The sequence below is a fragment of the Chelmon rostratus genome, chromosome 20, assembly GCF_017976325.1.
Source record: "Chelmon rostratus isolate fCheRos1 chromosome 20, fCheRos1.pri, whole genome shotgun sequence".
In the NCBI taxonomy this organism is placed as follows: Eukaryota; Metazoa; Chordata; class Actinopteri; order Chaetodontiformes; family Chaetodontidae; genus Chelmon; species Chelmon rostratus.
The window spans coordinates 15,467,739-15,495,638 of record NC_055677.1 but is presented as its reverse complement, the minus strand read 5'-3'; the positions used below and the strand labels follow the sequence as shown (position 1 = coordinate 15,495,638).

General features: G+C 44.0%; 1 protein-coding gene across 1 annotated transcript in view; it reads right to left on the bottom strand.

Annotated features, from left to right (window-relative positions):
* Nucleotides 1-5,648: 5,648 nt before the first annotated feature.
* The window catches only part of mpp7a (membrane palmitoylated protein 7a), a 131,645-nt gene continuing 109,393 nt past the window's right edge, over nt 5,649-27,900 (bottom strand). Inside the window, exons 13-17 of the mRNA XM_041961721.1 lie at nt 22,505-22,585; nt 19,049-19,142; nt 16,567-16,675; nt 14,907-15,050; nt 5,649-8,513 (exon numbers count right to left, since the gene is read on the bottom strand). Of these exons, the coding sequence (XP_041817655.1) occupies nt 8,334-8,513; nt 14,907-15,050; nt 16,567-16,675; nt 19,049-19,142; nt 22,505-22,585 (608 nt within the window). The 3' untranslated portion in view covers nt 5,649-8,333. The remainder of the gene's footprint in view (nt 8,514-14,906; nt 15,051-16,566; nt 16,676-19,048; nt 19,143-22,504; nt 22,586-27,900) is intronic.

Sequence of the window (27,900 nt, the reverse complement as noted above, 5' to 3'; positions counted from 1 at the left end):
CGAGACTTTTGTTTAGCTTGAGCTGGTGCCAAGATTTCAAGATAAGACTGTTTCGCTCATTCACTCATTTGTAGTTTTTATTCAAGTTTTGGCCAGTTTTATTAGCAGATAAAGTCTAGCTAATCCTTATAGACATGTACACTAAAAGTCACAAAGTCTATAAGCTATTTTTATTCATAACAGCATATTTTCAGTACAGTTAAATGTCATATAACTCAATATTTTGGCTGACACGTCCACTTTCAGGACTTACTGCAGGAGCAGGAAGGTGTTAAATGCAACAGGCAACTATTGTTCACAAACAGTAGCCTTTCCAATGCTCAGAGAAAAAGATAGCTACACTGAGGGAGTATCCCACCAGCCTCTTTGAAGCTTAAGAACTGTGGAAATACAATATGTTTTTCAGATTTCAGCGAGCCGAGGAGAGGCAGTCGAAGCCTGTGCTGTTCCAATGTTAACAATGTAGTCTAATCACAAAGCTCAGAGGACTAATCAGTCTGTCTGTGGGCTGCGTGTGAGCTCCGCCGCTGCTCCGCCGCACAGAGCGCGGGGCTGGTTGGGTTCGGCCTCGCGACGGGAGCCTCCCTGGAGGCCTGCGGGGCGGTCAGAGTGCCAGGCAGCCAGACTTTGGACTGTGGGCATTTCCTCCTTTTCAGATGGCTTCAGTTAAAGGGGCGCTCCATTCTCTCAATCTCTGGCTAGCTGCACGGCAGCCCCTGTGGAGCATCACTCATTAGGGCCTGTTGTCTGCAGCCAAAACCTCAACTGCTCCCCAGGCCACTGCAGCACCACTCCCCGCCATCAACACCTGCTAACACATGACACACAGGCTTCTGCTCTCCCACCTCTGGATTTAGACTAACAAGGCCCTAAGCATCTCTTTCTTCTCCTGACGCCTTGCTTGTCAGGTTCTGCTGCCATTTATTTTTCGATCTCACGCTGTGTTTCCTCAAAAACGCCTCACAGTTCCGAAAGTCATCACGCTTGAGTGTAAAACTAACTGTTATTAGTTGGCAAAAGGTGAACGGCTTCATGGTTTGTTTGTCTTCGGGCCCTGTCACATGCTTTCTTTCACGTGAGTTACGACCGCTTTGACAGTTTAACGCGTTGTGCAGAGCAGACCTTTTCGCAGATCTGTCCTCCGTCTACCAGGTCTGGCCTGGTCAGGGTCTGGTAGCCCAGACTCCTGTCTGCTCAACACATAATATACTGGCATCCTCACTGGACCTATGGCTCTTTATTGGAAATTACGTCACCTCGTAAAGGGACATGACCCATTACAAAATCATGCTGCTTCTTGTTATTCTTCCTCCGCTAAGAAGAGAGTCTCTTTCCCCTCTCTCATTTGGCCCCTTTTAATTATTTCCGCCATGATTTGTTTGTTTTTTATCCATTCCTTGGATCACGCGAGTTCCCATCATACCTCCCAGGTGGGCAGGCCGGCCATCACGGCTGGGCGAGTACTTGATTAGAAACACAAACAGCACACAGCGAGTGTGTGTGCAGCCGCCCTGTGCTCTTCCTCATACCTAGCCATCAGAAAAAAAAAAAAAAAAAGGATGACAACGTGTCAAAACATGGCTTGTGGATTGTGTAGGTTCAGGGGCCAGGCCTTGGCTTTTAGGCTCTGGGAACAAGCTGAGCGACGGTGTTGATCCAGAGACGCCAACAGCTCCGAACATGTCACCGTGTTCCTCAGAACATGGCAGTAACGATGTGATGTCTACATGTCTGTTACAAGGTCTTTCCGTGCAACGTGGACCCACACCGGCGAAAGGATACTGATTTTATCAGCCTCCGCGGCTTCACTGGCGTGCTCGTTACGTTCATAAACACAGCTCGGGACCTCGGTTTTCTTCAACGCAGAGATTCATAATGTGATGATGTGCAGCCTTGTGGAATGACAGTATGAGAAATCAAGCTTATGTCTTCGCATTTCTATGGGGAGCATTTTTCCCCTATTAGCTCACATATGTCCTCTAAACCAAGACCACATACGTAGGTCTGTTTGACGATCAAGGCTATTGTGCAGAAGCCATGAAGGCTGCACACCTGCACAAAGGACTAGATATTAGATATGGAATAAAGAAATGCAATGTATTCATATCACTAATGGGAGCCATTAGCATGGGATAAAGTAGATGTAACTTATTGTAGAAGGATGTAAGCCTCAGAGCAGCTACGCTACAATAAGCTACTCAGTAGACTCCTTTCTGACGCTGTCAGCTGCAGGCACAGGTTGGGCTTTCTTTGCCCAGGTTTTGATCTGTTCAAAATTGTCCTCACTGATCCCTTTTGATCTCTCTGAGGTCCTTTTCAGTTTCTGTCAGCTCATCTAAGGCCCTGTGCAGAGCTATGAGCTTCTCAGGTATCTTGGAGGTCCTGGGCTCAGTCCCTGTGGTGGAGCTGCTGCCACATGGAGGTAACTCTAGCAGACTCAATATTAATGACCAGTGACCAGGGCCTCCTTGTAATCCACTTACCGTCATTACACAGGGTCAGCATGGCTACTGCTGCTGGGCTCTCATACCCCAGCTGGACACACTGCTACATTCCATTAGAGTGCTGTATGCTTTGGATGATGGAGGAACACTGTTTTGCTACTTACATTTGCATGTATCAGGATTTAAAAAGTTGCACGAAGTTGTTCAGACGACAGAGCTGCTGGAAAGCCACGAGGACAGTACGGGATATTCAAAGAATGCTTCACTGCAATGGAAACAGACACATTTGGAAGACAGGCGACAGTTTTTGACTTTCTCACTCACTCTGACTTTGGGAAATCATGTCAGCATTCAGACTAATTTGTATCACGCAAAGAAAGTCCTGACCTCCGGAGCGCAGGAACCCCTATGACCTGTCGCTGGGCCCAGGATAGACCGCGCTCTCTGACTTTTCCACAACTTAATCCCCGTTGCTGGTTTGCTCGGCCCACTTCTCCTCCTGCCTCTGCCCTGCTCGTCTGGCTCTGGCCCTCAGCTCCTAAACAATGGGTTCAGTTAATGCACGGATTTATGGACATGAAAATAAATACATCAAAAGGGCAAGAAAAAGTGCGATTCACGGGACCTTACTGCAGCGCAACATTAATCTCTGGGATCTGAGATAAAAGCTCAACTTCGCTTGCTATAAATCCTCAGATTCCTAACGTGTTCTGTTCAACTATTTTGGTCATCGGAACGAAAGGGGAATAGACGGAGAGCCGGCCTTTGATTTGGTGAGTGCCAGTGTTCGTGTCTGAGCAGGGGAAGCCATCGCTTGGCCTTTACTCACATGGCAGCTCACTTTTCAAGGGATGACGGAGAAAGATGAATAAAGAGGAAGAGGGATTTGTTATCTTAAATCAGTCAGGGGCTGCAGGAAGACTTTTATACAACTATATGAAGATTTATGAGTCTTTTTTGCCACTACTTACTGTAGGGCAATGCCATTTACTGCTCTGTTTCTTGATCATATACGCAGACCCAAATGTACACACGGTATTTTTCAGTATTACATCATCACTCATCTAAAGTACCTTGGCATATGTGGCCAATTCCTGGCCCTTCGTTATCCGTGTCAGGGAAACCTAATCCGTGAACACGTGTTTCTGTCATCCTCAGTTGAAAGTGAATAAAGCGCAGCATCCGGACTGATGCAACGCTCCCATCGCCCTGACAATGGCGTGGGATCCTCAAGGCGCGGGCTGATGACACGTCAAGGAGCCAAGAAGCAAAACAGTATGTCCGTCGCTACCTTTGATAAATCAGGCGCTCGCCGTTTGTCACAGAAAAACGTCCTGGGAGTCCAAGGAGCGCCACTCCGTTCCAGGGCAGTTGGAGAGCTATCAAAACATCGACACCCTCGACGCTTCTAGCAAGACTAAGTAAAATAAACACATGGAATGCCCTGCAGGGGATGAGATAGTAGGTGAGTAAAGATGTGAATGTGAGTTGGACTGAGGAGTGGGGGAGTGGGGGGGGGGTGGCCTCAGAAGTAAAGGGAGAAAAGGTGGCACCAGCTACACTGGCTCCTTCAAGTCTGACATGGGGACACCTTTACCCATGAGATCCTTGGTGCATTATGACGTGAGAGGATACGGTGGTCAATTTGCACTCACTTAGAACCTCCAGAATGTCCCCGTCCGAGCACCCCCCTCAACCGCCCAACAACCCAGGACAATGAAGGGTGGTGCTCATCTCGTGTTCAATATGGATGATTGAGCTTGATGACCTCTGGAAGGGGAAAGCCTTGCCTACTCACCTACTCACTCACTCAACCTGCCTCCACTCAGAGGGCACGATGGACGTAAAGCCATTCAGCCCCCCCCCCGTCACTCTGCTATCCTTATTAAGAAGATAGACAGAGTGGGAAAAAGACATGAAGAGAGAGCGAGACGTGGAATAACTGGTTCCTCTGCTCAGCCTGAGTGAGTGCCGTTACCTCCTCCTGACCTTCCCTGCCACCACCTCCTCCTCCTCCACCTCACTGCGTCCTTATCCGCCTTGGCTGTAACAGCCCCCCACCCCCCCGCCCGCTGCACACAGCCATCAAAGTGAGCACTGTGGAAAAGAGGAAATGTGAAGGTTAGGCGACCTGATTTGGACTGGTGGGGGAATTTTTTTTTTTTTTTTTTTTGGAACTTCATCAAGTGGAGGCCTGCAGAATCCTCCAGTGGGTTGCTGGTTGGAGGCTGGACTTCTCAAGAGCCCCCTTTTTACCACCCCCACTGACTCCCCCTGTTCACAGAGCCACTGTTTTCGGAGGTCCAGTGACATCTGAGTTAGTAATTTGGCACACAGCTGTAGCAGGACACTGGGGTTTAATTGGGCTGCACTGCTCTGGTGGTTTCAGCATCAGTCATTGGATTCTGGCCACTTCCTTCAATCCTGATCCAACAAATCGTCTCTTTTAGGAGCTCATACTCCACCTATTTTTGTGTGCATTTTCAAAGTGCGCGTGAAAAAGAAGAAGTGGAAAATTTGGAAATCTGAAGGAATATTGCAAAAGATTTTTACCCTGAAAAGTTGGGGTATTTATAAAAGCAAAATGCAACAAAATGCAGAGGAAACAGACTTTACACAGAAAATATCACCTGAAGGTCCACTGGGGTTTCTGAAACTAAAAATATTAGCAGATGACATCAAAGCTGTGTGGAGCGACGACAAATGATACATAAAACAAACATAAATGCCATATTTCTATCACATATTCCACATCATTTTTGTTCATTTGAGGTTTGACTGGTGCCCTTTAAATCATGTTGACTCACTGCTGCCTCTTCTGAAACTGTTTAATGGTACACGACTAGAGAATTAGCGCCACCGACTGTTCATCTCACTACACCCAACTAATATTTGCATAACTGTAGAGGATGGGGAAATGCACACTGAATCACATTTTTCTTTTGCAGATTCTCTGAAAATGCATTTAAAATTTGCCTTAAACGCACTTGTGATGACGCCAATCTACAGTGACAGACAAACAGAGTATCATTTAAAAGGTCATTTTTCTTACGTTACACCTTTATTTGACGGGTCACATTGTAGAGACACAGACCAATTGAGGCACTAGGAAAACAAATAATTTAAATTCATGAATTCATGGCGTCTGCAGTGTGGAGAAAAGCACTCTGATATTGTCAATATCTAATTCAGCTGTAATGGCCCGCAGGTGACAGAAACTGCCGCTGACTGTCATTTACTGCCCTCTCGTGCTGTCATTCACAAGATGAACAGTCTGTTTACACACCGTGCTCTCTACAGCTAACTCCTATGAGGCAGCTGAAAGATGTTGCTGGAATATTTTGCTCAATAATGAAAAAAGATAGATGTGAATGGCACACGAGGGCACAAATCCCAAAAACACTAGAATATTCTTCTCACCTCACACATCACTGTTGTCAATCTTGGCCCAGTTGAAAACATGAATTCATTTAACACCTTGAAAACACAAGTTTAGTTAGATTTTGTTTAATATAAAATGTAGCAGTTATCAAGAATAATGTAAATTCATACAACTTGCCTCATAAACAGCATTTCATTTACAGCAAGGAATTAAAAATATTTTCTGGAGACTGTACAAATCTGATTTTCAATCAAACAGACGGCAGAGGGGTAGGATATGAAGAGGTGAACAAAGGGAACATAATGTGATACTAAAAGTAATAAATAAACCCAGGGTAAAGGGGTGAGGGGTGTTAAAATCCCTTAAAATGTGTATTTCATTACTGAACAGCATAAACACTCATATTACCCTTTTTTTTGTAATGGACTGAATCAAATATATAAATATCAAATTAGGAGGAAAAAGTAAAATAAATGAAGCTAAAAAAATCTGGGCAATACAACCTGAGTTTCACATACAGCGAGTGTATGAGAGAAATTCAAAGAGGATTCATACAGGGTGGAGGCCAATCGTTCCCAGTAAAAAAATATATATATATAGTTAGGGGAATAGTTTGACATTGCGGGAAATGTTGCTACCTTTATTGTCGAGAGTTAAATGAGAAGGCCGATGCCACTCTCATGACTGTATGTTAAACATGAAGCTAGAGTCTGAAAGTAATTAGCTTATCTTAGCATACTGGCTCTTGCTCCAGAGTTGGAAGATGTACGTGGCAGCGCCTTTAAAACTTACAAATGAACAAATATCTTGTTCACAAACAAGTTTGTGGACGAGTTCATAAAGCAACAAACTGTACAGGTGCTAGTGAGCATATTCTTAAACTTTGGACAGAGCAAGGCTAGCTGCTAACTGCTCCTTGTCTCCAGTCTTTATGCTAAGCTAAGCTAATTGCCTCTTGGTTTTCGGTCCATATGTACTATAAAGACATGTAAGCGGTGTCAATCTTCTCATTTCACTCTTAGCAAAAAAACAAAGAGGACCAACTACTCATTTAAAGTGTAAAATATTGCTCTACATCAGGCTTTCACTACATCAGCAGCAAAAAAAAAACCAACAAAAAAACAACGAACTACCAAGGCTGTAACATTGTTAATGATAATTATACAGCCAGAATTAATGACGAGATGCTTTGAAAATCAATGTACCAGAACTTACAGTTAAGTATCTCTATGATAGAAGCTTAAAGAAAGAAAAGTACTGAGTAAAAATGAGTAAGTTAGACTGGGAATGGAGACTCAAATTAGCAATAAACTTCTAATGCTCATAAAGTCAGGAGCGGCTACTTAGCATTTTTCTGAGTTAAGATCCTGGAAGTGTGCTGTGGACCCTCTATTAGCAGCCTTGCCGAAGCCATTTTTATGTGAATAAAAATAAAGACTCCACCCTAATAAAACACAATTGTGAACATTTTCTTCTAGCAGACAGCCAAGAGTGTCCAGTTCTGGGACTTTAAATGGCAAAGCTGTTATGCTGGGCACCTTCATATGAGGGGTGGCTTTTCAAAATGCTCCTAAATGGAATATATAACACCTAAATAAAATGGCTCTCTATGTGCTTTGTAGGGGGAAAACTAGATGAGGGTGATGAAATCAAAACACTTGACTGAAAGAAGAGACGCCTCTCGTGTGAAAAGCTGTCAGAAAGGTGGCTACAGTTGAGATCAGGTTGCTCTAAGAGTCAAGATATGTATAGAAAAGGTATGCAAAAAGGAAACAACTGGAGGATATTAGAAAATATATTAATTTCTCTTAAATAAAATTATACTTACTGCCCTTTCTTGAGAGTGTACCTGACAATGTTTTGTTTGGACTAACAGTCATGGAAGCATTACAGAAGAACAAAAACACAGTAAGACAGAAGGCAAATATGTTTTCTTTTCTCCCCTTATTCCCCTCAGAGGTTGTGTTCTTTTACAGACATACGCATGTAAGTTGTCCACCAAGAAGAAATATGTCAATCCCTTTGGTTTCTAATGGTCTAATGTTATAAACACACTAAAGACAGAGTTCTGGTTGGCGCGGTTGCTGATGTGCTGGCAGGACTGCTGGTGCTGTGATGGTCCAGGCTCGTTCCACATTCTGGTTTGGACCAAAGAGCTCAAACTCATGGCCATGGTTGTTTGACCCAGACTGAGACCCAGATCAATGTCCAAGGCTCATATTCTGGACAGGCGCCCTTAGCCTCAACCCTGTCAGATCTGGTCAGACCTGGAGATCCACATCCACACCACAGCTGGGTTCTAAATCCAACCTGATCCCAAGCAAAAGCGTATTTTTAGCTCCGTGCAGCTCAGGTGTGGCGACACGGCCGTCTGGCGCTGTCTTGCTTTATTCCCTTGTTGTTATAACCCCACCCCCAACACCGGCCACAGCAGACATAGAAAGATAAAAACCTGGATATTTTCGTCAAAGCCCTTCCCTTTTCTCCTTTAACAGTCTGTGTGGATCTCAGGAGTGAGTCCAACTGACTGGAACCCAGTGAGTCTCCATCTCCACTTTCTTTAGCGCCAACCGCAGCTCGCTGAAGGCGGCCGAGAGGTCATCGTTGACTATGACTTTCTCAAACAGATGGCCATATTGAGTCTCCATCATCTGGGCAGTTCTCACCATCTCCTGGAAGTCCTCCTCCTGCAGTGAATATGAGAGCAGAAGACAGAGGTGAAAAAGACAAAAAGGAGAGATACACAAACCAAAGGCCAAACAGTTAATTTCAGGCTACCAATCTGCTGCACAGAGAAAACACTGGCCACAGTAAACAAGAGGGGAGATAAATTCTCATACTGTAAACACAAATTACATGGCCTTGAACACACAAATAAACATGAAGTGGCCCGGACGGAGCCTGTTATAACCTCCCAGAGACATGGTACACACACACAAACCCGGGCACAGACCAAGCACTAAAACCTCTCCTTACAACAACCTGACCTCAAGGAATTTTCATAATTTCCTGCACCGAATACAAAGAAAATAAAATATCCTCAAAATAAGCAGAGGGCAAAACATAACCATAACTTCCAAAAAACAGACATGTAAAGCATACATTACTGCTCGTCTGGATTTTATATGTGTGATGGGGAAATGACAGTTTGTGGCAGCGCTGCTCAGAGCTCCGCCCGTGTGAACCTGCTGCACAGCCTGCAGGATCTACTGGAGCTGAAGTGGCTACAATGGACGCGAGCTTCAGGTCTGCAAACACGTCAGGCCTGAAGCAAAGGCAGAGGTGCGCTGGAAGCAATGATCTTACAGCTGTGCATGAGCTTTCAACCGAAGCGGCAGAGTCAACTCCAGTCACACGACTTTGATTCTTGTCAGACTCAAAACCTGAATCTGATGACTTTAGACTTCTTTTGATGAAAAAGTGACTCAACTTTACCACCAGGGGTTCATGATTTGATTTGAACCTCAGCATTGGACTTGGAATGATACAATCTGAAAATAGATGGTGACATGCAAAACATTTAGCTCACACGAGACAAATTATTGTCATCTTGTTGCAGGAAAAACATACAAAGGGCACACCTGATCGGTTTGCGGAGAAATGTTCTAAATCAGTGAATAGTTAAGTAAATACAAATTTGAATTGAACTGGTACTTGAAACTTCGTGGCCAAGCCAGGAAAAGCAAATGTTTAGGTAATAATGACAGACAAACCTGGAGCGAAGCGCTGGACCCACAGGCTGACACTGCCATTCTTAGTGCCATGCTGCCAGCAGGACTAGAAACATCTTCTCAGTTTACAAGTCAAGACTTGATGATTTGACAGACTGTCCTCAGACTGTCCTCACACTGCTCACTGTTAATACATCACTGTTGTGTGCATTTTGTGGTAACTGACAGAATCCCATGCAAATTTGCCTTAACTGGGCTTATGGAATATAGCCATTAAATGATAGGTGAAGCAATGAGCTAGTAAACACTAAAAGAGGATGTCTGCATTATCAGCACAAGATGAGGGAGCTGGAAAAAAAATCGCTGCATGCTGACATGAAGACAAACGGGTCCTCCAGGCCTCCAGGGGGATGAATAGTTTTCCAAGTCATTATGCAAATTAGCTGTCCAGTGTAAAGAATAAAACCACGTGCTAACTGTGAGGATTAGCCAAAAAACATATTTTTATCAGGCCGGGAGCAAACACTGTCTATCTGGGGCTCCTGTATTCATAGATAGAGTATTCTGAGAGAGCCCAGGTATCTCTCCACGGTGGTCCCTCTGAGGCTTTCTGGTTTCAGCTGTGTGGGCAGCGTTGATCCTGCCCTCAGTGCACCAGCACGGCTCAAGTGGCTGCACTGATTCAGCCTTATGCTTTTACTGGGAACACTCAACTTTAGATTTCTGCACAGATATGGTTTTTATAGTAAGCCCCGTTGCCAAACACACCATTATAAATACACACAGATGCACATTCATGCACAGAAACTCAAACACACACGCACACACACACATCCACATCCACAAACAGGCAGGATGAAGCTGAGTGTGTGCATACAATGTGTACACACATAAACACGGCCTCGTTAAAGTTTAAAACTCCTAAACGGCTCAATTTTTAGAGACGCTCCTTGCAGCCAGGAGTTACTTCAGAATGTTTCTGGTGGTTTTCCGCTTCATAATGGATTAGCTGCGCAGCTAAATATAAATACTCACTCGCTGCGACACTCAGCAAAAGCCCTGTCTGCTTTTCTGCTCGGCTGTCTCGCGTGCATCTACCCTACAAAAAACGACCCACGCCATCTCACGTTCTATTGTCTATTGGGAGGAAGGTGTGATGGTTTTATCATGCCGTGTCTTGGAGGATGACAGGGAGAGGACGGGCCAAGACGAAAAGGCGGCTCGGGGAGGGCAGAAGGTTTGTTGGCCTGTGGAGGAAACTGTTCCACAGCGGGACTATATTCTCCGTCATCTGGACAGAGGCCCCTGCAGGACTTCCACTGTTGGATCGGGACTTACAGATGACCACTGTGTCCACTGCCAGGAAGACAACCCCTCTGACCTGTCCTGGCAGCTGAAGGAACCTGGGAGACTGTGCGCTGTTTTGTGTGTGTGATGTTTCCATGTCCACCAGCAAGTCTGCGTCTGTCTCTAGTTAGGCCATTCCAGGTAAAAGAACATTAATCACAGCAGGAAGCCGCTTAAGGGACAGAGAGCTGGGTAAAGAGATGGAAAGAGAATCCAAAAAAAAAAAAAAAGCAGAGAAGAAAATAACAAGATAGATGTAGGATGAAATAAAAGGGGCAGAGAGATGAAAATAATGAAGGTAAAAGAGGCAAATGGAAAGCTGGGCAAGCAGGAGCGAGTGGATATTCTTTGGCATCCACTGATCCGTGCTGGATCGCTCTCCTCAGAGGGCAGTTTGAGCTGATGCCACTTCTGGAGGGCCAAACCTGAGAAGAAAAGCACCGGGGACTCATTTATCCCCACTGCCATTAGATTGCTTAATTTCCACATGAAATGATGTAGCGTCTTGTGCCTGTTTAAGTACTTTGTTTTAGCATAGATAAATGGCAGTTTTCATTGCACAATATGAGGCTAGTGACTCTCACTTTGATGGTTACAGATTTGAACCGATGTGATGTTTTTATGGCTTTCATTTTTATTGTTTTCTTTCTTGCATTTATTATTTTTGTGATTTACTGTGTCCGTTTTGTGGATATCCCCCTATGCGACTCTAAACCTTTTCAACGCTTTAGTGCATGTGTCAGCCTCAGGTGTCATCTTTTAAAACCACCACACACACCACATCCTCAGTGGGAAACCTGCTGCTTTATTGATCCCAATAAAACACACCTGTCCTCTCTATTTAAATAAGCATCAAAATCTGAAATGATCTTCGCAAATCAGCTTTAAATGGCTGTGGTCATTTCGGATAATGTGCCATTTGTCAGCGGTAATCACATTATAGCTGAATTATACGTGACATCAGCCTGTTTTTGCTTGTTTTTACATCAAACTTCAGCTCCTTTTTTGAAAACCTTCTCTGAATCGTCTCCAGCTCGAACAATGGGGCTTAAGTCAGACTGCTCTGCTGAAACAATGAGACGACTGTTCCACAGCCTTTATCATTAAAGCAGACCTGTCTCTCTGAGAGAAATACAGCTGGTGGAGGATAGAATATGTCTGAGACGACTCACCCAACAACAGCTTCTCTTTCAAAGCCCTTAATAGCAAACCTGAGGTGGCTTACATCCTGTCAGTGCACACGAACATCTACACAGAACCTGGTTTGTTACCCGGCTCCTTGTCACACAGTTTTATAGAGGAGTATTTGTATTACTTGAGAGAATAGCAGAAGCTAATAAAGGGACAGTGAGTAATAACAGCAACAGCATGGATTGTTAGCAATCATCCTGTTTCTGACAACTAGAGCTCATTGTTCTCAGGACCCCTGCTGGGAAATGACGAGCAGACGGACGCAAAATGATATTTCACAGCGTGACTAACGCAAGCTGGCTTTGTGTCTGTATCCAGGTTTTAAAGGGTTGACATGGAAGAAAAATGTCTACGGGATGTTCTGAGTGTGAGCCCACGTTCAGCTGTGACCTGGCTGCATGCTGTACTGTATGTGTGATTGCACCTTGGTGTGTTTGACCGAGCAGAGCCAACACGCTCAGTGGGGAGGATGACTCCAGGGTGCTCAGAGGCGCCTGATCATAGTGTCTTGGTAGTATGACTTGAGATAATAACAGGATGTCGGCTGTTCAGTGGAAGAATAAGATGCTGATAAGATGGAGAGGACATAATTTTACTCAACAGCTTAAGGGTGGCACTCTTGTTAGGGTTGCCATGTGTAAAGGTTTATGCACCGTTTTAAGGTTCCATGAACTCACATTCGTATTTCTTTAATGCAATGCTACTGCTGTTGAAACAGGATGTTGGGTCGGGCAGTGATGGATCAACCAAAGAGTCGAAACACAGAACAACAGAGGGGGTTCCCTTAGTTCCTAGTATCCAGGCCCACAGTCCTGTTGTGTGTCAACATGTGTAATTCTTGGGTTGACTCTTGGTGTTTACTAATACTGGCGGTGGTGTTCACGTCAACCACCACCATTCTGGGCTGGGTCTGACTGTCACTGGGTCTCTTGTTTTCGAAATTGAATTTATGCGTGTCAGGTTTGGGTCCTCTCCAGGTCCCAGAGCTGCCAGTACAGGCACCTTCCACACTCAGCAACCTAGGGGCGGGTCCATTGAGCTGTCAGTCACACTGCTGTTTGTTTCTCACACTGTCGCTGCTACTTCAGCTCACAATAATACTGACTGGTGCCCCTCCACAGCTGCATCTTATTTGGAGTGTTGTTTCTAGAGAAAATACGCTGCAATAAATATATAACTGGGTAATTATCAGGTTTGATGGTCCATCGTCTTTTTTCAGTCTCTTCCAGATCAGGGTGCACATTTTTTAACTTTGCCTGCTTACTGCCAGGCCGTCTCTCACCACAGGCTATCCAATCATGCTCCTTACAAGTGATTTGCTGCTTCCTATAGAAAATGAATGGGAGCCGACAGCTCCTGCCTCACTGCATTCAGCATGTTTCTGCCCCTAAGTGTAAGCCATGTTTAATAATACAGTGAATAGCAGCTTGATTTAATAGGACAAGAAGAATGGCAGGAATGTCGAAAAAGTGATTAACATTTGGACTTTTTCTTGCAACATGAGGTCACCACTGAAGATTCAACATTTATCAGGAGCTTTATATATATAATATATATATATATATGTTGTATGTTATATGTTACGGAATTTGGTAGGCAACATATTCTCTTGTTTTTCAGACGTCTTAATAAAATTCAGTATTAAATTCATGAGACCTGGAGTTTTTTTTGGCATTTATGTCAACAAGGTTTGTAACTTTAAGTAGCCTGAGGGTGGAGGTTGACGGACAGTGGAGAGAAAAGTAAGCCCATTCAGAAAGTAGGGTGAGGAGTAAAATATTTCAGTAAACTTAAAATTTCAGTCGTCTATCTGTGTTATTTGCACATGTTTTCAATAAAGACTTGTATAAAATGTAAATTACACCACACTGTGTTGGATTTACACCTGCAGACCCCAGTTCACACCCCATCACGTCCTCCTAAGTTCTCTTTCTTCACTCATCCTCATGGTGCTAGTTTGTGGTCAGTCCGTCTCCGTCTCTTCCTCAGCCTCCCTCTCTCCTCATGTTTCTAACCTCCCTACGTCCCATCAGGCCACGTCTGGTGTGTTGCTGACCGGGATCTTGGCCTCACCGCTGCCTGTGGCGAGCGAGACACGCGAACGAGCGAGCCAGCGCCGGGCCCTGGTGGGGCTGGGAAAACCATCATCCACCCTCACCCCCCCCCGGCTAGCTCCCCCACCCTGCAACTTCACAGCAGCACTGAACACAGGCTAATTGGTTTCATCTGCGTCCCCGCTGGGCTGGGATAAAGGTGTGTTAGGGATGACCTCATACTGTATACACAGGGCCCACAAAGTCTGTTATTTCTTCTGCTGCTGATCTTCTAGGTGTAAAGCCATGTGTTTCTACAGTATAACATCATTGGACTGTGTGCTCCCCAGCTACATCCTATATGTGACTGCTCTTCTGACAACATATAAATGTCAACATCTTATACAGTCAAGTTTTTGACCATAAAACTCTGATAAATAAGTAGATTTCACTGGTGGACTTTGTTTGGAGACCGTTTGTATCTGTTGTACATTTGCTCACGCTGGCTGTATGTTTAATATCCCCCTTTATCCTTACTTAATGTATATCCTATTAGCTCTATCCTGTTATTTTCCGGTGTAGAGATCCAATTTCCTCACGGGGTCATTAAACTTCCATTAAACTTAATCTAATCTGAACAGTATTTACAAATATCATCCAGTTTGGGAGCACCAGCTGGGGTGTTTAGCGACTCACTGAAAAGTATATCAAATTGATTTCCTGTGATTTTCTAAATCAAGGCAAACCTGACCCATCTGGCACTTCAAACTGTCTGAGTAACTGTAAGCAGCATATGTTAATCAAAGTCTGATTCAGTGTGACAAATAAACTCTCTTACCGTGAATGGCTTGGCAGATCCCTTGTCATCCTTGCCTGATATGATTTTGGCGTTTTGTCTCGTCTCTCTCAATCTCTCAATCGTAGGAGGCTTCACGAACACTACAAAGGGTTTAAATTCTGCCGTCCGCAGGTGCTTTATCGTCTGCACAGTGAAAAAAAAGGAAAACAAGTATAAACGTTAAAGCAACGGAAGTGTGAGGCAATACTATTCAAGTTGGGACTCCTGTAGCTGTTGCATGTTACGTTTAAAGGAAAGAACCAAGAAATTAGTCTACAGTCATGTTAGCAGCTCTGTGAGGCTGTACAATGCTAAAGTGGTATTTAAAAAGTAATATTTACCAGTTTCATCTCAGTTTATTGTGTTTGCTTGCTAACCTTTGCTAATTAGCACTTAACACAAAGGACATTGAAGCTGACTGGAATGGCATTTGTTTTGCAGGCATTTGGTTATAAACCAAATAATGGACAAACTGGAATTTTTACCTGAAGATGGTACAAAATGAAAAGTTTCACCAATAGGATTCCAATTCATCTATAGGGGGATACAGATGTCTGGATCAAAACTCTCTCAAACTGCTGCTGGTATGTGGTCACATTTCATGACAATGGGTGGCTGCAGTTTAAGGGGTCACAAGCCAAAAAAGGTTGGGAACCACTGGTTCCAGGTACAGGTGGGTGAAACTAAAAACAGGCCTCTGGTTATCTAGTGCATGTGCTTCTTTTTGAAGGTAGTGGATGATACGTTTCTGCCTGGCCTTGTTGTCTCCTCCTTCTGGTGGCAACTGCATGAAACACCACCACTAGTCTGGTTCTCAAGAGGTAGACCAGAGGTCAGAGTTGGTTCGTGGTGGCGTCAGGCTACAAGCTGGTTCTGCCACCATGATCAGGGCTTCTCACTGCGCTAATAGGCAGTGGGTTCAAACCCACAAATGGCAGGAGGATGGATAAAAACCCAAAGGACGGGAAGCAGAAGAACCACTGGGAAGCATTTATTGTAGCTCTCATCAGCTGCTCATACAAGTCAGCATGGGAGCAGTCACATGCTTTGACACTGCCACTGATCTGATCCTTGAGATGTTGGAGAATGGGCTCATAGACCACCACAAAAGCATTTATACCTAAAAGGACATACACCCACATGAGCTTCTGCAGACTCTCTCTCACTTCAGCTGAGGGCTCTCGGGCTGACTCTCATTGCTGCTCAGGCCGGGGCGGTTTGAGAACATGCCAGTTTAATCTATATGATGTTGTATTTTGTCTGTGTGTCATTATCTACAGAGCAAAAACAAAGAGAGAGGTGCTGGTGAGGCAGAGGCTGGACAATACTGGCCCAGATCTGGATTAATGGGAAACGTGTTGAGGGATTTGTCGGGGCTCAGTGAGTCGGCCATTTGTGTATGTGGGTCTGATCGACACCACCAAGACAAATAAGCCAAAGAGGAAATTTTCAAATAGAAGAAATTAGTGGTAATTACTCCTTCAAAATGCCCCCTTTAAAACCCACTTTGGTAACCCAGTAAGCAGCAAAGGCCTCAGGAAAACCAGGGAACAGAGAGATCTGCTTCTGAGATAGGTAGGGTCAGTGGTGGCAAGGGCTAGAAATACAGGGAAGAGGGAACAGAGGTCAGATTTAGAGAGGATGGTTTTGTGTCACTCACATGAGGCTGGACATCCAATAAGCACACTTTGTTCTTGGAGAGGACAGAGCGTACTGAGTCTAGACTCGTCCCATAGTAATTCCCTTTGTACTCTCCATACTCGATGAACCTGAGAGGTGAGATGGAAAGAGATTGAACGAGAGAAGAGATGAGAAGATTGTCGAGCACCTTTAGTGATGATTTTACTGCAGGGATTAGTATCTAATGCAACACTAATGTCTCTTGGGAGAAACATTAGAATCTTGTCATAATCTGGTGGACTGCGTCAGCACACGTCTAAGATTCATCTTAGAAATAATGATATATAAAAACCCTACAAATCCACAGAGACAGGAGGATTACTCATTCAACCGCTGACAGATCTGAAGATAGCATTCTCTAGCAGAACTTAAAAACCAGACGTTTTGGCCGAGTGTGTTTTTATATAATCTCCTGCGCTACCCTTTCAATCAGTAACACCTGTTTGTTCCAGAAAGACCACAGAGGCCCTGAATGCCAAAACCTTCCTTCCTTTAATCCACAAGGGTTTTAGCCCAGCAAGCAACTGCAAGGGAGCAAGCAAACAAACACTTTTCCACCAGATAATCTCCCCCCTTTCACACCAATCAGCTGTCATGAAATAAAAAGCCACCAGTGTATTTTTAGCTGAAAACAAGAAGGAAAAAAGGCAGCGAGGAGAGTAACGACGTGGAAAGAATTTGAAGCTAATAGGACTGCGTGGTATGCTTGCAGTCTGCTCATGACGAGTGTCGGACAGAATGACTGCCTCAGTGTGACTGATGCCATGTAAAAAGAAAGTTTTATGGTAATTGCCCATGTAAGAAAGTTTTACTCAGCATTTTTTTTAAAAGAAGGGAGACTTCAGTCTCGAACAAACCTTATTCGGTTATGGGGAAATTCATTTAAGAGCTTACAGTAGCCTGTGCTTAAAAACTCGCACCTTGCAGCATGCAGCGCTGTCTGTCGTCAGAGGAGAAGGTATATAGATTATAGGAAGACATGCTATATTGAGAGTATGGATTGTTGCCATTTTGACACAGAACAGGGCTTCCCTTGGGAAAGTTGTTCAAGCTAAACACACGTTGTTGTGGCCCCAATTCAGAGACCTTTTATTTCTGCACAGAGCGCATTGTTTCTGCTGCACGCAATGAGGCATAACACAAACAAGTTCATCTCACTCCTCATCTACTTTGCTGCCTTATAATTTCAGCGTGGAATGTCCCACGCATCCACCCCACATCACAGCTCTGTCGCTCGCCCCTCCAACTCCCTGAAAAACATTGCATGCCACGACCTACACCGCAACATGACCTAAATATACAGCCCCCCTTTCCCTTCTTCTGTGCATGCTCTGACACTGTATATGCACTCATCACCACAGATTCCCCTCTATGTCGTAACTAGTGTGTATGTGTGTGTTTGCGTGCGTAAATGTTTTGCATGTGCGCCCTACAGTATATCTTTCTTCCCCCCTTCCAGCTCGTGTGAGACCAGCAGAAAGCCATCAATCATTCTTATGACTATTACAACTTGCATTTCAATTTGTTGGCCACAAATGTCAAGGCGGGCCGTGGTGTGGCTGGATTCAGAAAGAGCGTCTAAAGAAAGGAGGAAGCAGAGACTGGAGACCTTGGGGCCACTGTCTGGAGATCCGTTACCAACACAGGGCCTGGCCCTGTCAACACCAGCTCACACTCAGTTACAGAGACACACAGACGACAGCAGGGAGGCTGTGTTCGAACAGTGGCAGCAAGTGCTGCTTTCACTGCTGCCCTGCCTCTTAGTGATCCAGAGCACAGACACAGAGAGATTCTGCTGTTTTCATTTGGATGACGACTCTCAAACCTCACATATCCTAAAGACAGTTGTTTTAACTAAACTTTGAAATGGCATACATAGTATATATTGTATTCATGTAATTCCTTAGAATGTGATGTGGGCTGAATGATTAATTTATCAATCCATTAATTGAGGTAAGAAGTCGTGATTTTGGTAATCGATTATTGGTACAGTGATTGGTGCACACCGATTAGTTCCAGCTTCAGAGATGTGAGGAATTTCTGGTTGTCTATGTCGCATATTATTGTATTGATTAACTTAACAAATAATCAACAAATCAAAATACAACACTTCTTTAAATTATTTCACTGACTGAAATAAGATTAATTTAGTATTTGGGCCACTGCTCCGTAAAAAAATGAGATTTTAAGATATGTGTAATAATATGGAAAATAAAGTTGAGTTCTACAAGTAAGATTATTGTGCAGTATATAGCATGATTATTTCAACCTGTTGCAATTGAAGCAATGATATTTTAGTTTACAAACTCTTGAAACAAGTTCATTTGTTCTGGAAAAAGAGAGAAATGATCTAATTGCACAATTTTCCATGTGTGTTAAGTCAGAGGACATAATCAGTACTACAATATTTGTAGTCTGAAGTTGAACATTGTGTTGGGTCTACCAAATGCAGTTGTGCCTACTTGTTGTTGTGGATATCCGTCTCGAAGAGGTGTTTGGAGATGAAGTGGTACTCCACGCCGTCGCTCTCCTGGTTCCTCTTGGCCCGACTGGTGTCTGAGACAGAGCAGAAGAGAAGCAGTGATTACCTCAAACCCAGACTGTCTGACTCACTGTTGGGGCTGAAAGCATCTGAACTGAGCCTCTTATTAACATCACTGGAAGTCTGAAACACAGCACACTGGGCCATGCCAACCCTTGTATATATTATTGTGTAATAGCACTATAAAATACACAACCTGTAGTGCTGCAGCACTAAACTCAGACACTTAACTGACATTCAGCAGAGGTTTACTGTGTCTTATTAAATTTGTCTCTTGTAATGTGGCTGCAGTGCCTGTAGAAACAGAAGCCGGAGCGTTAGCCGCCACTGTTAGCCGCTACAAGGTAATTGAGTTTGGGAGCTCTCATTAACATCAAGTCCCTACATTTACTTGGCCATAAACCATAAAGCCTTGCTGTAAAATGGGCGGTGGGGGCAGCACGTGGAGGGAACGTGAGCAGACAGCGGTGGATTTGTAAGGGTCAAGGGGTCGACTCACACCCCAGCTCGTTTCAGGAGTGCTTCAAAGGTCAGAGGGGAGAGCCGTACACCCGTCAGACACTTCGACCAGCTCCAAAACAAACTATTAAACTTTTATCACCTGCAACCAAAACTGCCAAGTTCTGCTTTACTCTCCTCTGAGTTGTTCTTTTCGTCAGCATGTGTTGAGGCTGTGCCCTGGTAGTGGACCAGTGCCTTTCCTTTATATGGTCCAGACTGATCTACAGGGTTCATGGAAAACCAATGGTGTGATTTATACAACGTGTCACTCGCTCGAGAAGGAAAGACAGCCATAACTCCAACTGTGGTGGAGAGGACACAGAGGAAGATCAATAAATATCTGTCATCGGCCTCAGACAACAGTCGGAAAAACAGAAGGAGAAGGCCAAAACAGTCTTGTCATAAGATAACATATACTTATACCTCCCATTCAGAAATGTGTAAGACACGGTGCCAAATGGGCCCTCGGTAGTTAGACCAACACCATCCACCATGCGTTACCTTGTCTGTTTTGTGGCGCAGAAAATAATTACAGTGCAACAAAAGAATGTGCATCCGTTCAATCCCAAATCATGGAAATATCAGCAAACTTGGATTGGAATCAAAAAGTTATCCCTCTACTCTAATGGCTTCTTGCAATGCTGCTTGTGTTTCGTAGACGGCTGGTTTACATTTTACAGGGACAAGCAGAGGGCTAGAGAGAGAGAGCAAGAGAGAGAGACAGAGAGGGGGAGAAAACCTCAAATCTTATCCGGGACCACAAGCCGGTGGTCTCCAAAGCTCCGGTTTTCAAATTAACAAAAAGGGGTGACGCTTTCGGGCTTAATCCGAAACAACAGCAAGTGTTAAACACATCCATGTGTCCATTGGCAGCAATCAAAGATTAAAAAAGAGTGAGACGAGATACTTTCCGAGTCTTTTTCCTCTCAATGAGAGCCAGGACTTGTGCCATACGTCTTCTATATGGGTCAGAATCAGGCTGTCTGGGCTCTATTAAACACAGCATTGCAGGTCACATTTGAGAACAATTATCGTGCCTTGTGGAAGAAAAGGCCCCACCGATGGGATTTTAATACCAGGGACATTTCAAGTGTCAGACTTCGACCGGGACGCATCCATTAAGCCTCACAGCACGTAACAAACACAGCAATTAATATCAGCGGTCCTCATATTTCCTCAAACTCATGTCGCAGTTTCCCTCCAAGCCCCAGATGGCAACAAAGCAATTACTAATACCACTGCCCTGCTAAAATGTATAAATCAAAAAGATTTATTTGTCCCAACATGCTGGCTTTGGGACATCAGAACTGCAAAAAAAACTAAAAAAAAGCTTGCAAGGCCTGGAGAATCAGCCCTCTGCAGCAAAACTGGATGGTGTTCAGAATTATGGAAAGCTGTCATTGGGTCCTTAAAAGGAGAGAAAGGGGAGGAGGAAGTGAGGGAAGAGACGAAAACAGAGAAAGAAAGTGAGAAAGACAGGAGAGTGGGCAGCTCGGTGCCAATTCGTGAAGCAGTGGAATGGCATGTCTTCAAGAGGTCGAAAAACGCAGTTTCCTCCATCATTTGGAGCTTGTCAGGCAGACTGTGAAAAGCTGACAATTACACAGGAGGAGACGGAGGCCAGCCATGCTGCCTGAGAGCTGCCCTGGGTGTTGCTCACTGCCAGACAGTGTGTGTGTGTGTGTGTGTGTGTGTGTGTGTGTGTGTGTGTGTGTGTGTGTGTGTGTGTGTGTGTGTGTCTCAGACTGGACCCTCATCGCTCAAACAGCACAAACACTCTCACACACTATGAAAACTAAGACGGAACAACAAAGCTAAACATCCTTCACCTAAAGTGATTATTTTGACTTGTTGCTGAAAACTCACTGGGTGCTGTGCAGTCTGAATCTGATCTGGCATCTTGAACGCTTACATTTCCCCGCGTCGCGGTGGACAGATGTGCTAGAGGCTTCTTGGGCACAAATGGATTCAGAGGAGTAGAGAGGGAGGCAACTTCTCCTCATGATCAAACAGCTTGTAGTGCCAGTTATTTCATGTTTGAGGAGAGTCCTTCCTCCAGAGAACAGCAGCCTTTGCTTATTTTATCTTGATGTTTACAGTAAGCTGTCCTGAGGTTACATCAGTAACACTGAGAGCTCCCTTACAGCAAGACATGTTTGTTTTCAACTAGAGAACGAGCCAAAGTCCACTCACAGAATCTAGAAATAAAGTTTGCTGATAAAAGACTTTGCATGGGCGTCCTTGTGGCCTGGTTTAAGACACATGCAAACATCAGTGGCTCAGTTCTGGCGAGGGATCGTTGTTGCATGTCACAGCCCTTTCTCCCTGCTGTTTCCTGCCTGTAGCTCTACTGGCTATCAAAATAACAGCAAAAATGCCAAAAAAATAAAATGTATCTAAAATATATTTTCTAAATGGAATTAATTTTAACCACTTGCTCTTTATTTTTCTATTCTAATTAAGATCAAATAGACATTGGCTGACTAACTTTCCATTATTTGAAAGCAGAAATTGATTTCAAAAGGTCTCCTATTTAACATTTTGAACGTTTTGTATGCCTATCATACAATGTAATACTTTTTACTGTAGATTGAACAGAATCACTGTCTGTGCTGTTGCAGTTTTCCACCTGACTGTTTTATAAGCTGATCTAAGACCACGGTCTGGGAAAAGGCTTATGGACACAATGTTTAAAACACACATTCACACATAAGACAAACAGCTACACACACAGATAAGACAGAAAAAAAAGACACAGAGAGGAAAGATTGGAAGACAAATGGAATCTACTGGAAGCTGCTCATCTCATGCTGGATCTGACCACAGACACACAGAGCTTGACCTAACCTCAGTGAGACGAGTGCGGTGAACTTACGTGGGATGGTCACGCTGAAGTGCTGGGGGTCTGCGATCAACAGTTTCCTCTTGAGCTCATTCAAGCCAACACCTGTGGGTCCTGCACAAACACACACAAGCAAAGCCGGCATGGTTATGACAGAATCCCCAAACAGACTTCGCAAATGATGCTTTTCATATCTATACTTCACTTCAGTTACAAGTCAGTTTTAATTCATCTCTTCATCATTTTCTCAAATCGATCTTTATCTGTCTTCTCACCACTTGTCTGTCTCTGTGTGGCTGTGATGTGAATTTTCCTGATGGGATCAATAAAGTTTTATCTTCTAGATCAGCATCGAAGCTCTTTTCTCTGAAGACGGGAAACTCTTTCAGCGTTTCTGTTATGTAATATGTAATCAATTTACCACAGTGTGAATTTAATTACATATTCTGTTAAAACACAATCAACGCAGTGCAAGCCTTTCCAGCAAAGATAATTGATTTAATATGACAAAGCTGCAGGAATTCTACAGTTACAGTTAGTTTTTAACCAGTTCCTCTCTCACTGTAGTTTGGCAGAACATTCAACCTTCAACATAGGTACACAGTAGCGGTAAGGAAGCAGCTTCCTGTATTGTCGCAGGTCAGCTGGATTTTCCATCACGCCCCAAGTGTGGAAACTGAGGTAATGAGTTGGAGACAAGGAGGCAGGAGAGACTATTGGAGTATTATTAATTCATCTGTGGCTCCAAAAGCTGAGCATCCCTCCTGCATTTAATAGCCAACTCTCCAACACGTGGCGATGGTAAAGGTCAAACTGAGAAAATATATTTAATTGTGATATTAAGGAGCACAAACATATGACAGCTTTGGACACTGTTCTGACCAGATGTCATTAACATGTAGTAAGCAAGTCCTAATTTCATGGAAAAGTGCATTCAGTACCTGTAGATGCAGACATATTGATGTGTTTTAATATCTGAGAACCTTGTTTACACTGGTTTTGGTTTGGTGGAAGTCACTGAATCAATATCCAAATGTTCTCTCTTCTTTTACAGTTTTCCCTCTGTCTCTTTCCCTTCTCTGTCTCTAAAAAGCCACAGTATTTTGGTGCTTGTTACCAGGGCGCTACATCATCCTAATTTGAAACGACTGGCATCAGTGTCTTCAACGAACTGGACAAGAAATTAGTTTGGAGTTACAAGTGCATGGCTTGGCGTTTCAGTGTTTTACCACAGCTCTGCAGTGTGTGGACAGTGAGAGAAAGCGCTTGATCTGGGCTCGAGATTCCTCGCATGCCTGACGTTCTGGGCAGGCACTACAATCGCATCAAACCCTATTGGAAATTCGTTTCTCCAGGCAAATGTGTTTAGCAGGCCGCTCCTCTAAAACAAACGGACAATGAGTTCACTCAGTGATGCGGATTAGGTGGAAAGAGAGGGAGAAGGAGAGAGAGGGAGAAAAAAAAGGCTGAAAAAAACAAGCTCTGTATTTCTAAGAGACAGAGTGCTCCTGTTTCCTCTCGTGCTATCTGCGCCGTTCCTCTACATTTCATCAGGTGTGAAGCAGGAAGCTTTTGGAGTGATCCACAACCTGATAAATAGGTGCGGACAACAAAGCTCTTTTAAGCATAATCTGTGAGCACTGGCAGCCTTCACACACAGACAAATTCACACCCCACGCTTTTCCTTTATTTCTGCACCCAGCAACACATGGTTTGGGTCCTATTGTGCGACTGCTGTAAGTGATAAAAGCTGTTTCCTCAGAACACTCACACGCTCTACTGTGAATTCAAGAGAGAGAGAGAAAAAAAGAAAATAGAGAAAAAATACCCCGGCCCTCTTTGGATGGACGGTGCAAGGCATTCTGTGGTTACCGTCTCGCATAAACAAGCACATGGCCAACCAAAGACAGCAATCAATCTTAGCTGGGGAGAGGGAGTTTTTCAGTGAGGAAAAAAAAAAAAGTCACAGAACCTGGGGGTTGAGAGCTGGGTGATTTATTAAGATGAGGAAATGGAGTTCATTTTGAATTTGTTTCGGGAGCACGGGAGGAATGCAGCGGTGCTGTTTGAACAAGGCTGCGGACCAATGTTGTTGTAGGTGCTGAAGGTGGCAGAGCGTGGTAATAGAGGCTCTTTTATGAGCCCTATCACAGTGGTGCAGACAGTCTCCCGGCAGGCCACAAACCTCCACACAGGCTTGTTTGCTTGAGTCTGAGCGTGGATATCAGGGCCCGGTCACAGGGGGCCAACAGAGACATTTGTGCTACCCTTGGTATGACTAACGGCCCCACTTCTGCACGCTCGTAAAAACATTTTCACCTTGTACATCGCTCCCTTGCTTGCCACTTGTGATATCAATGATGCATGGCAACAGGCCTTCATCAGAATACCTCAGACAGCGATTAAAGCTTATTCCAGCTGTACCGCCTCCTGCCAAGAGGGCCCAACAAGCCCACCACCAGGTCTTTTACAAGCAGAAGCAGTGCCCTGTGGTCCTGTTCCATCGTCTGACCTTAAACACGCCACCTCTTTGTGCATTGTTTGTTTCAAACAATGCCCCAATACAACAGCAACATTATAAATCTGAACGCCACCATAAAAAAAGGCATAACTCTTCCAAATTTTCTGGACTAAGCTGCAGTATTTACATTGTGTTTGTGTGTTTTTCTCTCCCTCCATTTGCCTCTCTCGCTGGCCCTCTTGCGGTACTTCTGCCCTCGCAGACTGCTGTGCCAGTAAAAGTGTCAGACTTCATTACCGCACTCATTAGAGAAGTTGCTTTTAATATCGCGAGCTTAATAACTTCCAGGCCAAGCACGGAGCACATCGCATGCAGCTTGTGCCGAGAGGCCGAGGCCAGGCCCGACGAGGCCCCGCTCTCGGCCCCAGGGCCTCGACCCAGCCTCAAACCTCCCAGCCTGCCTCACATCCAGGGCAGGGTACATTACAGCACTACACACAGCTCTGGCTTTGCTGCTACCACATTTAAAGGATGACAGTGGTGCAATGTGGTGAGCACAGATCATTTGCAATGCACTGCTACTACATTTTCACCAAGTCTTCAAATAGAGTTCCAGCGTTATATATTTGGATACCACATAAACATTCGCTTAGGCATCAGTGTATTTGAAGTATGTTAGAGCTAAACCCCAAACTAAAAACTTTCAGTTCATCAGAATCTTACTGCAAGTCCAGCGTGTCAAGTTACAAGGAAACGTGGAAATCGGCACACTATTTTGTCAGGTTAAATAATCAGATTTCTTTCAAAACCACCAGTGGTTTAGTCAAACTATGCCTGCAGTATGTAAAAACCTATTTTTATTGGCTGTCTGATTGAAAATGTAGAAAAACCCAGATAAGCATCTTGTTTTGCCTTTGAAATTGATCTCAGACTCTGTGCTCCATTTCAGTGCAAGAGGTGGGAAGCAGGTCATTCATTAGTAGGTACTGTGGATCTGTGCACATTAATGACTCCTGCAAAGATTTCTCCACATGTTCACGGCTGTCAATGGGACGTAGTAATTAAAATACTTTTTAACTTTTTATTAAACCTTTCAAAGCCAAAAAGACAAGAGCAGAAGTGCAAGAAATGGATTAAACAGTGTGTTTAATGGCTCTGATATAAGCACGTCTGGCTAAGTAGCTTTCTACCCACAGTGGTAAACAAGCTTCTTCCATTGCCAAGCAGCATATCATTAGCTAACTATGTCATTATGTGGAGTTATAGATTACGTTCACCACTAGTGCATCCACTGCGTAGTCTCTCCCAACTGTGTGGAAGCTTTCCTGGATGTTACAAGAGTTTAGGGTGAAGCTATAAGTCTAAAAAAATATGAAGTATGTAAGCTAAGCAGCCAAACAGGGTTATGCTGGAATGAAATAACAGTCAGATCTTACATTTTTCCTGGTTGTACTTGTTACTTTACACTGCAATACAAGAACAATTCTTTTTTTTTATTCACAACATCGCCTACATGGGTCATTAACCATTTAGGATCCTGACTTTTTGTCTGAAACATGCAGTTTTAGCCTCAGTCGTTTAGCATGATAACATGTATATCACAGTATAAAGCACTTTCATGGATCTATTGTTAACGTCATTATCTGGCTTGCTACAGCTGATAAAATCTGCTGGCAACAGACGTTGTCATTTCAGCCAACAAAATCAATAATCAGCAGCAATAAATGCAAAGCCTGCTTTTGTCTACCTCTGTCTGAGGACAGATCTGACGTTTTTCAGCAAGGACTCATAACTAAAATGGACTTTTTCAAACAACTTGCTTTTACAGATAAACTGAAGAGCAGATACTGTTCGTGGAAAGAGATTTTCTCTAGCGCTGACCACATGTCCTTATATTTAGGAATAAAGTGTTGCACCCCTGAAGAGAAAAGGACAAGAGCAGTTACAGAGACAGGATTTCTAATAAGAAAAATCAAGAGACTCCGGGGAGAGGAAGAAGGAGAGAGAGGGGGGCAGAGAAACATAAAGCAGATCTTTCCTTGGCCCTCCACTTCGTTATGTGTGAAATTATCCATAGGTTGTCCTCCAAATTATGGAAGTTAATTGAAAATATTTACATTTGCATGACAGGTGGGAGAGGTTGAGCATCCTCTGTGTAAGGCTGTGACATACTGGCAGGAAAATGGGTTTGCTAATTAGCAGCACGCCTGATGAAGTCCATGCTGTGTTTTGCATTTGAGTGAACCAAGGCCTGGTCAATCACACTAGGAGCACACCCCTGCAGAGCGCACGCATGAGGAAAAAAAAGACCTTGAGACCTTGTTGCTAGTGGTGTTCATTGCTAGATTAACCTCGCAAATGTCTAAAAACTGCTGCTGGAACATCTGAAGTGAAAAGATGAGGACTGGAACAGACGTTTGAGTCCTCATTCCTTGAGTGCATCTCTTCCCTTGATGAATGGAAATAGATTGGAAAGGATCGCACTGAATATTTGGGGAATGTTTTGTTCCATCTGCGTCTGGGACATTCTTGTCATTTTTGTTACAAGTAACACAAACCTAAAAAGGAAAACGTGGAAAAGCCTTGAACTCACTGATGGTACAGTTGGTCCCAAGAAAGATTTAAGTCTTAACTGTTGCACCTGGCTTAGCGTATTGTTCCACCATTCACTGGCAACGCTCGTCTTCCAACCACAAACACAGAATGAGAAACCGCTAAATTCATTTCAAGACCTTGGCACGTTATTAAGCTCTTTGGAGGGCTTTGTAACACCCGCTCCTCGAGGCAAGTGTTAACAATTCCATCGGCTCGAGAAACTGAAAGGACATCGAGAGTGAGGTGCCGTAAATGAAAGCACTAAATGTGACTGATTAATATGAGGTCTGCTCTGTCGATTCCACTGAGTGCTAAAAGTCTAAATTAAGGAGGCCCAGGATGACTGCGGGTGAGTCCCTGCATTGGGAGGCTC